Here is a 14568-nt window from a genome sequence, read left to right as displayed (position 1 = left end):
TCACTATCAGTGTATAGTTCTCCTTTCACTATCAGTGTATAGTTCTCCTTTCACTATCAGTGTATATTTCTCCTTTTACTATCAGTGTATAGTTCTCCTTTCACTATCAGTGTATAGTACTCCTTTCACTATCAGTGTATAGTACTCCTTTCACTATCAGTGTATAGTACTCCTTTCACTATCAGTCTATAGTTCTCCTTTCACTATCAGTGTATAGTACTCCTTTCACTATCAGTGTATATTTCTCCTTTCACTATCAGTGTATAGTACTCCTTTCACTATCAGTGTATAGTACTCCTTTCACTATCAGTGTATATTTCTCCTTTCACTATCAGTGTATAGTACTCCTTTCACTATCAGTGTATAGTACTCCTTTCACTATCAGTGTATAGTACTCCTTTCACTATCAGTGTATAGTACTCCTTTCACTATCAGTGTATAGTACTCCTTTCACTATCAGTGTATAGTACTCCTTTCACTATCAGTGTATAGTACTCCTTTCACTATCAGTGTATAGTACTCCTTTCACTATCAGTGTACATGTATAGTACTCCTTTCACTATCAGTGTATAGTACTCCTATATAGAATTTGCATAAAGGACACTATCAGTGTATAGTACTCCTTTCACTATCAGTGTATAGTACTCCTTTCACTATCAGTGTATAGTACTCCTTTCACTATCAGTGTATAGTACTCCTTTCACTATCAGTGTATAGTACTCCTTTCACTATCAGTGTATAGTACTCCTTTCACTATCAGTGTATAGTACTCCTTTCACTATCAGTGTATAGTACTCCTTTCACTATCAGTGTATAGTTCTCCTTTCACTATCAGTGTATCGTACTCCTTTCACTATCAGTGTATAGTACTCCTTTCACTATCAGTGTATAGTTCTCCTTTCACTATCAGTGTATAGTACTCCTTTCACTATCAGTGTATAGTACTCCTTTCACTATCAGTGTATAGTTCTCCTTTCACTATCAGTGTATAGTACTCCTTTCACTATCAGTGTATAGTACTCCTTTCACTATCAGTGTATAGTTCTCCTTTCACTATCAGTGTATAGTACTCCTTTCACTATCAGTGTATAGTTCTCCTTTCACTATCAGTGTATAGTACTCCTTTCACTATCAGTGTATAGTACTCCTTTCACTATCAGTGTATAGTACTCCTTTCAATATCAGTGTATAGTGCTCCTATATAGAAATTTGCAGAAACCTTCACAACTCCTTTGGGTTTTGCTCGGCTAAGACAAGGATAGTTCCAACCGCAACACAGTATTTCTCTAAAAATGTTAACTGAGCTCTTTATAATAGTTTTTGTACATTTGGAGTCCTTCTCTGAAACAAGGGAGGCAAGTTCTTTTTCAAAGAATTGCAAAACTTTTGAATTTTCTGGAGGAGAAGGTCTGCAACTCACAAGTGAGCAACCCATGTCGTCTACCATTAAATAACATTGAGGGCATGTGCAATTATGTCACGGGGGAGAGTTTGCCAATAGTTCAAAAAGTATAGACTGGGATGTCATTTCGTGTGCAAAAGCATTAAAACGTGTAATGCCACGTGACAACGTATTGACGAATCAATATGCAACAAATGCATGAGATGTTTTGTAGTGCCAGTTAGGTACTGACCCTAAAGTCTTGTGGGAATCAAGTTTGTAGATAAATTTTATTAAGTTTCCTTTAGTTTTCAACACTTTTTAAAAGGCACCCTGTACTAAACCATAGACTAGAGACTGATGGTCACCCATATAGTATTTTTCGTCTAAACTTGTAGAGAATTCTTACCTATCCTCAGCCATAGTTTCTTCCTTAATTCATCATCTTCTTCAGGTCTATTTGCATTGGCTTTAGCTAACTCTACATCCACCTACAAAGACATTAATCAAGTCAAACAATCATACCAACAATACACTTCTACTATAGGTAGGAATTAAGACAGTTTTTTTTGTGCACTTTAAAACATGGTTACCGGTAGTGCCTAAACTTAAAATAATGTCAATATGGACTGGTATTTTCAAATGTGCTACATTTGGACACTGTCAACTGAACTAGCGCACTCATTCAAATCTGCAATTGTCACACCACAGCTCAAGAAATATTCTCTGGATCACAATATCCTCAACAGCTATCGACCCATCTCTAATCTTCTATTTCTTTCCAAAAGTACTTGAGAAGATAGATGCTTCTCAAATCAGCACCTATCTCACAACAAACTCACTCCTTGAACCATTTCAGTCAGCATATTGGAAATACCATAGTACGGAAACAGCTCTTTTAAAGGTTCACAATGACATCTGCTTATCACTGGATTCTGGAAAATATGTTCTACTCATCCTTCTCGACCTCTCAACTGCATTTGATACAATCAACCATGGCATATTACTTTATAGACTAGCCAACCTTGGTATTACTGGTATGGCTCTAACATGGTTTACATCCTATCTTAAGAGCCGGTATCAATCAGTAACAATACAAAACATCACAAATGAACCATCAGCTCTCAGTTATGGGGTGTCACAAGGATCAGTACTTGGACCTCTCTTGTTTACAATTTACATTACACCTCTGGGAGAATTAATACGTCGTCACAATTTGAAGTTTCATCAGTATGTAGATGATAATGAAATACACCTTGCTTTTTCCCACCAAGATTCACCTTCTGCTATACATTCAATGGAGACCAGTGTCCGTGATATAAACAATGAATGACACACAACAAACTACAACTATTAAAATGACAACAAAACTGAAGTTCTTCTTATCCATTCTAAATTCAACCACTTGTCAGACCCAATTGATCATATCAACACTGACAACAGTGGCTCTGTACCCATTACACCAGTCTGCAACTCTCGTACCAAGAAGTTTGAACACACTCTACGTTCTACAAACAAGAATCTGCTTGCAACAACAAATTACAGACAAAAAGTCACCTATGGAGGTCGTTCATTCTCATGTGTCGCCCCCAAACTATGGAACTCTTTGCCACTTGACACTCATCAAGCCACCAGCCTGGATTGTTTCAATACAAAACTGAAGACTTACTTGTCCACCAAAGCATATGGTGTGCTTTAGCTATTCAGCGCTACTGAACAGAACATTGCTGTGGAAATCGGTGCTATAGAAATTTGACTGATTGATTGATTGATGTGTATGATATGTTGTGTCGCTCCACCTTCCAAGTTGACCGATGTGTGAGAATGCCCCACCATGGCGTACCTTACAGCTAGACTACCGATGTGTGAGGGTGCCCAACCATGGCGTACCTTACAGCAAGACTACCGATATGTGAGGGTGCCCCACCATGGCATACCTTACAGGTAGACTACCGATGTGTGAGGGTGTCCAACCATGGCGTACCTTACAGCTAGACTACTGATGTGTGAGGGTGCCCAACCATGGCATACCTTACAGCTAGACTACTGATGTCTGAGGGTGCCCCATCATGGCGTACCTTACAGGTAGACTACCGATGTGTGAGGGTGCCCAACCATGGCGTACCTTACAGCTAGACTACTGATGTGTGAGGGTGCCCCATCATGCCGTACCTTACAGCTAGACTACCGATGTGTGAGGGTGTCCAACCATGGCGTACCTTACAGGTAGACTACCGATGTGTGAGGGTGCCCAACCATGGCGTACCTTACAGCTAGACTACTGATGTGTGAGGGTGTCCAACCATGGCGTACCTTACAGCAAGACTACCGATGTGTGAGGGTGCCCCACCATGGCGTACCTTACAGCTAGACTACCGATGTGTGAGGGTGCCCAACCATGGCGTACCTTACAGCTAGACTACCGATGTGTGAGGGTGTCCAACCATGGCGTACCTTACAGCAAGACTACCGATGTGTGAGGGTGCCCCACCATGGCGTACCTTACAGCTAGACTACCGATGTGTGAGGGTGTCCAACCATGGCGTACCTTACAGCTAGACTACTGATGTGTGAGGGTGCCCAACCATGGCGTACCTTACAACTAGACTACCGATGTGTGAGGGTGCCCAACCATGGCGTACCTTACAGCAAGACTACCGATATGTGAGGGTGCCCCACCATGGCATACCTTACAGGTAGACTACCGATGTGTGAGGGTGTCCAACCATGGCGTACCTTACAGCTAGACTACTGATGTGTGAGGATGCCCAACCATGGCGTACATTACAGCTAGAATACTGATGTCTGAGGGTGCCCCATCATGGCGTACCTTACAGGTAGACTACCGATGTGTGAGGGTGCCCAACCATGGCGTACCTTACAGCTAGATTACTGATGTGTGAGGGTGCCCCATCATGCCGTACCTTACAGCTAGACTACCGATGTGTGAGGGTGTCCAACCATGGCGTACCTTACAGGTAGACTACCGATGTGTGAGGGTGCCCAACCATGGCGTACCTTACAGCTAGACTACTGATGTGTGAGGGTGCCCCATCATGGCGTACCTTACAGCTAGACTACCGATGTGTGAGGGTGTCCAACCATGGCGTACCTTACAGCAAGACTACCGATGTGTGAGGGTGCCCCACCATGGCGTACCTTACAGCTAGACTACCGATGTGTGAGGGTGCCCAACCATGGCGTACCTTACAGCTAGACTACCGATGTGTGAGGGTGTCCAACCATGGCGTACCTTACAGCAAGACTACCGATGTGTGAGGGTGCCCCACCATGGCGTACCTTACAGCTAGACTACCGATGTGTGAGGGTGCCCAACCATGGCGTACCTTACAGCTAGACTACCGATGTGTGTGGGTGCCCAACCATGGCGTACCTTACAGCAAGACTACCGATATGTGAGGGTGCCCCACCATGGCGTACCTTACAGCTAGACTACCGATATGTGAGGGTGCCCCACCATGGCGTACCTTACAAACTACCGGTGGGTGAGGGTGCCCCATCATGGCATACCTTACAGACAGTATGTGCAACTGCATAATACAGAACTTCATCATTACAAAGCTTTTCTGTAGAATTACAGTGACAGCTAACTCTAGATGTCTTATATTTGATTCATAATTCTCTTATTTAATCTCATATTTACCTTCTGTAGACAGGTTTTCAAATTCGTCCTTTGATACCATAGATCAACTATCTATATTTATCAACTAATAAAGTTGGAAATACTCTTAAGAATTTAGCATAAAATGCTTACAAAAGGTTGACTGTTACCTGTAATGCTAGATCTACTGCTTCTTCATACAATTCCATGGTTGTATAGATATGAACACATGCATCCTTCAAGTCATGTTCAGAGCATAGTCTTAATGCATATTTCAGGTCAAAGTTCACCATTGCAGGGCTCTGTAAAGTGCAGATTGCACAAGAATTGTCATTGAAATGCACATGAAAGATCTACAGCAAAATTCAGTTCAAAGTTCAGATACTATATGAGGAATGTAAATTGGTGGCGTCAGTTCAGGGCACAACTTCATGAGTACAGCACCTCAGAACACTGTTTGAACAGACCGAGCTCGAGCACATGACAACAAAATTTTAATGTTTTGGTGGGTTTGTTTATTTTCAATTTCAATCTTCAACTTGCATGCAGTTGAAACAAGTCTTTATCAAAGATATAGACTCCAACATTCAACTTATTCATATTCTGAATTTTGACAACAAATATGGCTGTCTTTCAGTCATTATTGCAAAGGTCATGAAATAAAGTGATGTACTTAACTGGACTATAGCATCTGACAGTTGTGCCTGGTTTGTTTGAAACCGGTCCATGCATGTCAGCTGTATACATGAAAACTTCGAACATCTTGGGTCATTTGATCATGAACAAGGTCTGAGTAGCAAGCCTATCATCATGTATATATGGGTGTAGACATTCAAATATCTCTTTTACAGTGCTTCCAATCAAAGTATGAATCATAAACTACTGTCACATATATTTACCAAAATGGGTCTGAGTCTTTGTACAGAATTTAGTAGGATCAGATCATTACTGATAACTTAACAATTTTAACAAATTTCAAAGTTGGTCTCTCTTTAATAGTTATCAAGGTTTCAGTACATCTAACCACGATGATATCTACCAACAGACAGGGTTTATTTGCAACAATGATTATTGTGTGCCTGTTCGGTGGCATTATCAACATAAACTTTTATTCAACTTTGCAACTGAGTAGGCAATGTTGTGACTACTATAACTAAAATCTAAGTGAATGCATCAGGACAAGTTCAGTAATGTATCAATATACTCAGTACTTCATCGTTCATACTTCCATTGGAAGCACTGTAAGATTCCAGACTTGAATTGGTAGCCAAATACAACTTTTTACAATAAATGTGGCTGCTATCCAGCCATTATTTATTGCAAAATAACTCCAGTACCACACTGGCCTGTGTTTTGATAACCACAAGGTGTTTTGCACAATATCAAGTGAAAGTAGCAGAAAAAGGGGCAGAAGAGTGTCAGCTGAAAGCGAAATTTTGTTTGGTTATGCGTACCTGTGAGATTTGAATGTTAACTGGATTTTGATTGGCTACGCATGCCTGTGAGATCTGAATGTTAACTGGATTTTGATTGGCTATGCATGCCTGTGAGATCTGAATGTTCACTCATACGGTAATTGGTCAGATGTAGGAAGGAGCCACCCACTCTTAGAACAACAAAATCAAAACCAAAGGAAATAAATATACAAAGGACACGGAGGTAAATCAATAAGTCCAGTCATATTCATTACATTAGATTTTAACCCGATTGGTTTGTTTTAGGACCACTTACATGTCCCTGGAAATCCAGGTACAGCATTAACTGTTTAGGTTTGTATTTAGCATACAGTGATAACAAATAATTATGTATAGCCTGGTCCTTCACATCTAAGGTTTTCACACAGAACTCCAGGTACCTAATGGCTTCCGTTATCTGAAGATTCAAACATATCAAGTTTGTTGTTATAAGTTTATAAATTATCGCACACTTTCATTTTTTTTAAAGAAAACATTTTGATCATCAATACACCAATGCAAAGAGGTCTACTCAAAGAACTCAGTTGAAAACTTTCCATTTCTATGTCAAATCTGTAGTCCCTGGCTATTTTACCAGTCTATCTGAGGGCTCCCCTGAAAAGTATGGTGCAAGGTATGGCAAGTTTACTCTCAATTATAATGTGTGTTACCCTGCACATCCTGGTGTGTTACCCTGTACATCCTGGTGTGTTACCCTGCACATCCTGGTGTGTTACCCTGCACATCCTGGTGTGTTACCCTGCACATATCCATCCTGGTGTGTTACCCTGCACATCCTGGTGTGTTACCCTGCACATCCTGGTGTATTACCCTGCACATCCTGGTGTTACCCTGCACATCCTGGTGTGTTACCCTGCACATCCTGGTGTGTTACCCTGCACATCCTGGTGTTACCCTGCACATCCTGGTGTGTTACCCTACACATGCTGGTGTGTTACCCTACACATCCTAGTGTGTTACCCTACACATCCTGGTGTGTTACCCTGCACATCCTGGTGTTACCCTACACATCCTGGTGTGTTACCCTGCACATCCTGGTGTTACCCTGCACATCCTAGTGTGTTACCCTACACATCCTGGTGTGTTACCCTGCACATCCTGGTGTGTTACCCTGCACATCCTGGTGTGTTACCCTACACATCCTGGTGTGTTACCCTGTACATCCTGGTGTGTTACCCTACACAACCTGGTGTATTACCCTACACATCCTGGTGTGTTACCCTGTACATCCTGGTGTGTTACCCTACACATCCTGGTGTGTTACCCTACACATCCTGGTGTGTTACCCTGCACATCCTGGTGTATTACCCTACACATCCTGGTGTGTTACCCTACACATCCTGGTGTGTTACCCTGCACATCCTGGTGTGTTACCCTGTACATCCTGGTGTGTTACCCTACACATCCTGGTGTATTACCCTGCACATCCTGGTGTGTTACCCTGCACATCCTGGTGTATTACCCTGCACATCCTGGTGTGTTACCCTACACATCCTGGTGTGTTACCCTACACATCCTGGTGTGTTACCCTGCACATCCTGGTGTGTTACCCTGCACATCCTGGTGTGTTACCCTGCACATCCTGGTGTGTTACCCTGCACATCCTAGTGTGTTACCCTGCACATCCTGGTGTGTTACCCTGCACATCCTGGTGTGTTACCCTACACATCCTAGTGTGTTACCCTGTACATCCTGGTGTGTTACTCTACACATCCTGGTGTGTTACTCTACACATCCTGGTGTGTTACCCTACACATCCTGGTGTGTTACCCTGCACATCCTGGTGTGTTACCCTACACAACCTAAAAAGCCCTGTTATCTTTGTGAAATACAGTACCATTTGGCTGTTGCTATGGGCATGGTTGCTAAGGATATTTGCATACATACATTTTTGAATGTTTATTTAATTGTCTATTAAATACATATCATTATTTTTGCGATATGTGTGATCACATGGCTGTTGCTATGCATGGGTGTGGTCTTGTTGCTAGGTACATTTTGAATGTATGTTCACTTGTCTAAAAAATACCACAATGGCGTTGTAGCACAACTGTACAGTTTTTAAAAATGTTTATACATATGCTTGTCCATGCTAACAATAGGTGTTCAATAAAACAATGGCGTTGTAGCACAACTGTACAGTTTTTAAAAATGTTTATGCATATGCTAGTCCATGCTAACAATAGGTGTTCATTTGCTGAATGACCAGTTGCCTATCCAACCATGTTGCTATCTTTACGATATATGCTATCATTTGGCTGTTGCTATGGGCTTGGTCATGTTGCTAGATATAATTGCATACATTTTTGAATGTCTTTGTTCACTTGTGTATGAATTCCTGATATTATCTTTGCAACAAACGTGATCATTTGGCTGTTGCTATGGGTGTGGTCTTGTTCCTAGGCACATTTGCATACATTTTAAAATGTTTATTCATTTGTCTATTAATCCTCGTTATCTTCACAATATATGTGATCATTTGGCTGTTGCTATGGGTGTGGTCTTGTTGCTAGGCATATTTGCATACATTTTTAAATGTTTATTCATTTGTCTATTAATCCTCTTATTATCTTCACAATATATGTGATCATTTGGCTGTTGCTATGGGTATGATCTTGTTTCTAGGCAAACTTACATTTTTTGAATGTGTATTCATTTGTCTTTCAATTCCTGTTATATTTAAATATACATGTTTATTTGGCTGTTGTTATGGGCGTGGTCTTGTTGCTAGGCAAATTTACATACATTTTTGGAATGTTTATCAAACTGTCTATTAATCTCTGTTGTTATCTTTGTGAAATTCATGACTGTTTGGCTGTTGCTATGGGTGTGGTCATGGTTGCATGGGATATTTGTATACATGTTTTGAATGTTTACTCACGTGCCTAAAAGATGATGTTGATATTTGACCAAAATGTACTGCCATTTGGTAGGGCTAATTGTGTCAAAATATTTTCAAGAAAATCTGCAGAATAACACTTCTAGAAACATCTCACCAAGTTTCAGTCTCATAGACCAAGTACTTTTTGTGATATAAATTTTTGACCAAAATTCACATTTTTACACCGAATTTGCATATTACTGATGAGATCATTATATGCTTAATATTTCTTCACCTATAGACCAACAGATGCATTCCCATTAACTTTCAACCTAATCTGCCAAGTACTTTTGGAATTATCGGTTTTTGACCAAAAAGACACATTTATAACCCTAATTGGCATATTACAAAGGGAATCATCATATCATGAACAAATCTTAATTTACTCAATCTAAGAATGTTCCCACCAAATTTCATGCCAATCTTGTCAGTAGTTTTGGAGTTTAAGTTTTTTGACCAAAAATCACATTTTTTGACCCAAAACCCACATCTCTGATGCAATTATTTTCATTTGAACAATTCCCTACTAGACACAAGAAGTAACATGACCACCAAATATCAAAGCAATCGGTCCAGCAGTTTTTGACTTTAAGTTGTTTACACACACACACACACACACACACACACAGACAGACAGACAGACAGACAGGCAGACAGACAGACACTTTGCCATTCCTACAGCACTACTGAACGCTATCAGTTCAGTTGTGCTAAAAATCCCTGTTATCTTTGTGAAATACACCACCGTTTGGCTGTTACTATGGTCATGGTTGCTAAGGATATTTGCATACATTTTTTGAATGTTTACTCACTTGCCTTGATGGTGTTATTTGACCAAAACTCACTGCCAATTGGTTGTTGCTATGGCTATGGTCATTGTTGCTAGGGACAAAATATTTTACAGAAAATCTGCAGAATAACACTTCTAGTAACATCTCACCAAGTTTTAGATTCAATGACAAAGTACTTTCTGAGATTTAAGTTTACACCTTAATTTGTATATCATTATATGCTTAATATTTCTTCATCTATACACCCTCAGATGCATCCCCATCAAATTTCAGTCCAATGTGCTTAGTAGTTTTGGAATTAAAGACTTTTGACCAAAAAGACACATTTTTAGCCATAGTTTGCATATCACTAATGGAATCATCATGTAATGAACAAATCTAAATTAACATACCCCTAAGAACATTCCCACCAAATTTCAGGCAAATCTGCCTATTAGTTTTGGAGTTTAATTTTTTTGACCAAAAATCACATTTTTTTTTACCCCAAAATGACTCTAAGTTTGCTAAATTGCATCATATCCCAAAGCAAATTGACGTGCATATGTAAGTCATAGTTCATTATTCATTTACTAAATTTGAAAGAAATTGGTCACTGAATGTCCAAGAAATGGCTGCGGACGGACGGACGGACGGATGGACAGATGCACAAACGGACACACGGACGGATGCACAGAGCCCAATCTATAAGCCCCATCCCAGACTACGTACTGTGTGGGCTAATGAAGACAACTGTAGTGTTTTGACTCCATACATTTCTTTGTAATACATACCTTGTCAGTATCTCTGTTTTCATCATAGTGTACTAATGCTGGTATTAATCGTTTAGGTTCTAGTTTTCTACCCTGGCTGATCCAGGCATCAACAGTTTCTTTAGGAATATGCTGCATAAGTATAGGTGAGAATTTATAGTAAAGGTCAGTCTTTGTCTGCTTGGTAAGTACTGTCAGTGCAGCTTTGTAGTCCTCATGCTGGATGTGGTGACTCATCACCCTTTCATAGTCTGAAATGGACAAATCAACATATAGTTCTCATTACCTGAATTTTATAAGTTGGCATGTCACAAAAATAAAGATTATTTGATTTTTTGGTTGATACCATGATGGCATCCACTCTGTATGCATAACACAAGTGTTACTATAGGTGTATGTGACAATAAGTTGATCAACTTGTTCTATTTTGACCCATTTAGTATGTCATTGAGATAAAATGCTACACGTACGAAGAATTATACCATGCACAAAAACACATGATAACATGAGGGGAACATCGCCTTTACCAGCAAAGTGCAATTCTTGCACTTTCTTATCAATCCTTATCAGCTCATTACCATAACTAAGTGTTTGCTTTTTGTAATTACATCTGATAAGCCTGGGTCGTCGCTGGTACAGGTACTAGGTCAAGACTGAAATGCTGTCGACCGAATGTGTGCAAGTACTAGTGAGTGTGTTACTCCGCCACGAGGAACAACTGGCTTGGGTGAAAGGTCACGATTTGGCTTGGGTGAAAGGTCACGATCCAATTGCGATCATACCATTAGGATACATCGTGCACCGTACATTGAAGATGTTACATGTGGTATATGGACATCGGATATGGGAATTTGCTATTTATGTATCTCTGTGCTTAATTTTTCAAAAAATTATTTCACTAACTATGGAACGAGAAAAACTGTAGTTCCGAGTGCTAGGTTACTTTCAAGGAGTGAATCGTTCGAGTCAAGGGACGTTATCAGCTGTTACAACTTTTATAATCCCATTACAGTTGACATTGCAAACAGATTTAGAGATTGTCAACAACCCGACTTGCCTATTGATTAACTCGGGTTATCCGTAGTTTGGTTTTACCGAGGCGTTTCCGACATGAGCTTCACTCCAATCTGATTAAAATCCATTGTAGATGTCGGCTAATTGCTCATTGTTATTTTACCTCAGTCTGTATTTTTGCAGAAACCAAATAACAAAATGAACGATTAGTCGACATCTACATCGGGTTTTAATCAGATTGGGCTTCACTCATTATACATACAGTGTGCAAGTTTCAGTGTTTGAACTGAACAGGAAAGTGAACTTGCAGGGCTTCATTTAAGGAAGGAAGGATGATAGGTAACATTAAAAGTAATGTCATTTTGATCAAAAGTGATATTTTGCAAAATATATCTATTATGCTCTTAGAAATTGAAAAGAAAATATGGGGTCGCCGCGCTTGTTTTTTTTTTTTAGAAATGGTGAAGGTACAACATGCACTCCTAAATATATTCATTGAAAATTGTGAAATTAATTTTCTTCTTTATATGTCATTAATAAATAAATTTGAATGTGTATTTCCCATATCAATAGCTTTTTACCTAGCCATATATCTGTACTATATAGGAAAAGTGGTATTTCAACATTTATAAAAAAAAGAAGATTTCCTGGGTATTTAAAATGTTATGTATTCACTGAAATATCTCTTCTTGTAATGTAAACTTTATGACAATGTGACAAGATGTAGACTTTGTCATGTACTTCTTGAAAATGAAACAAAAATTGTTGGTCGGCACACTAGTTTTTGCGCTAATCAATGAATTGTGTATCAGTCCTGTCATCCTAGGGACTATTCTGTATTCTCTCAATCTCACCACCTGATGGCGCCATACCACTTAAATGCAACTGCTTCCCTTTCACGTCCCCTGCAGTCTACCACATTCCTAGACTGTAAGATACGTCGTGACGTTACGCCCTCACCGGCTCCTCTCAGGGGTTAGGGGTTGCCTGATGTTTGAGGGTGCCCCGTCACGGTGTACCTTACAGACTACCACATTCCCTAATAAGGCCTTTTATGGTATTGAGGAAAATAGTCCGTCCCCAAGTGGCTAGTGCAAGTATTAACCAATCAAATCGCTGCTTTCTGCCATAGCAAGCTCAGGACCATTAGAATACACATGCCTTAGTTTTCGGGCTGTGAAATGAATTCTGATTCGCTGAAATAAATAAATTACAGACCATAACAAATGATGATGATGCGTTGCATTTCGAGCACTATGTACCGCAGTCAATAACCAAAGACTTCCAGGGACTGGGTGCCCATGCCAAACATTGTACAAATTGTGTGAGTATAGGTCCTAAGAAATGCGAATTCACACAACACGTCCAGGTCAGTGATCCAGTCACTGTTACGGAATCAAAGGTAAATGCGGAAGTAGATTCATTGTTTCTCAAACCTTTGTGTGTTGTTTGTCGACGAGTGATTATTAGTGTATAGAAGTAGTTCAAATTGAGACTGATAATTATTTTTTGTCATTTCGATACTCACATTCATGGTTCTTTTTTCCATTCTGTGGAAGTTGTTACTTTTTTCATTATGTACATTGCAGAGTTGTTTACTTGTTATAATCTGTTCGCTAGAATACAGAGATATGCAGTGCTAGTGGAGTTGAGTGTAATATGGCTAGCGCACTGGCCATTTTCTTTTTGTATAATAAGTTGTCCTATAATGGAGGAACATTTACTTTAGTCTTCAAAAGTTTCAGGTCATTTAGTATTAATAATGTGTATGTAATATTATTAATATTATTAATATTTTATTTTATTTACAATTTAGACGAGAAACCAAACAACAGCTATAAAAAGAAAATCACATAGTTCTAACAAAATCAGCCCGACAACCTGTTCACACCCCAGGAAAGTTCGTGCTGGGGCTGCTAGCGTCGCATGAAAACACCTAGCCTTTGATGGTACACATGACATTAACATTAGTAATCCATGTCTGTAGTCAGTACTGCACTGTCCTAACAGCTCATACCAGATCAATATGGTGAGCCCTGTGTAGGCTATTTTGAATACGAAGAACAGATTAAAGGTTTACAAGAGTGGGTTGACTTAATGTCAACAGACATAGATGATCTCTGTGATGAACTAGAACAGTCAAGAGAAGAGAGTGCTATTTTAAGGGAACTCACTACTCAACTAGAATCAGAAAATTTCACGTTTTCAATCTATATGAAATATTTATGGTGCTAGAAATTTAAATTATGTATCTGATTTAACCTTTGCTGTAGAGGCTGTCAATCATTCAGTGACCAAGAGTGACCTGTCAGCAAACATTTTTGGTCATTGTACAACTGCAGCCAGTGCTAATTTATTAAACAGCTGGTTAAAGTCTATGGAAAGTAAGTGCCTACCCACTCCAAATGGTTTGACCGAATATGCATTTGACAATGAACAGACACTTATGAGACCTTGGCTGACAAGAAAGGGCAATAAACAAACACTAGACATATTGACAAATATCACTGTATGCCAGTTAGACCCTACACTCATTGGATTATGTGATTCAGAGTTTAGTGAATCATACAGTGAGGAAGGAGAGGACTGTGATCTCTTAGAGATTGCAGATACATAATGTAGATTTAATGATTCATTCACCCATATTATCTACAA

The 14568-nt window shown here is 39.6% G+C and overlaps 1 protein-coding gene across 5 annotated transcripts in view; it reads right to left on the bottom strand.

Annotated features, from left to right (window-relative positions):
* LOC144433597 (vacuolar protein sorting-associated protein 18 homolog) overlaps window positions 1–14568 on the bottom strand; it is a 320975-nt gene that overhangs the window by 85931 nt on the left and 220476 nt on the right. For all 5 annotated transcript variants that reach the window (XM_078121923.1, XM_078121926.1, XM_078121925.1 and 2 more), the window contains 4 exons: window positions 10921–11150; window positions 6735–6875; window positions 5174–5305; window positions 1791–1872 (listed from right to left, as the gene is read on the bottom strand). In XM_078121923.1, coding sequence (XP_077978049.1) covers window positions 1791–1872; window positions 5174–5305; window positions 6735–6875; window positions 10921–11150 — 585 coding nt within the window. The remainder of the gene's footprint in view (window positions 1–1790; window positions 1873–5173; window positions 5306–6734; window positions 6876–10920; window positions 11151–14568) is intronic.

This window comes from Glandiceps talaboti, chromosome 4 (genome assembly GCF_964340395.1).
Source record: "Glandiceps talaboti chromosome 4, keGlaTala1.1, whole genome shotgun sequence".
Lineage (NCBI taxonomy): Eukaryota > Metazoa > Hemichordata > Enteropneusta > Spengelidae > Glandiceps > Glandiceps talaboti.
This window is presented reverse-complemented; position numbering and strand designations above follow the sequence as displayed.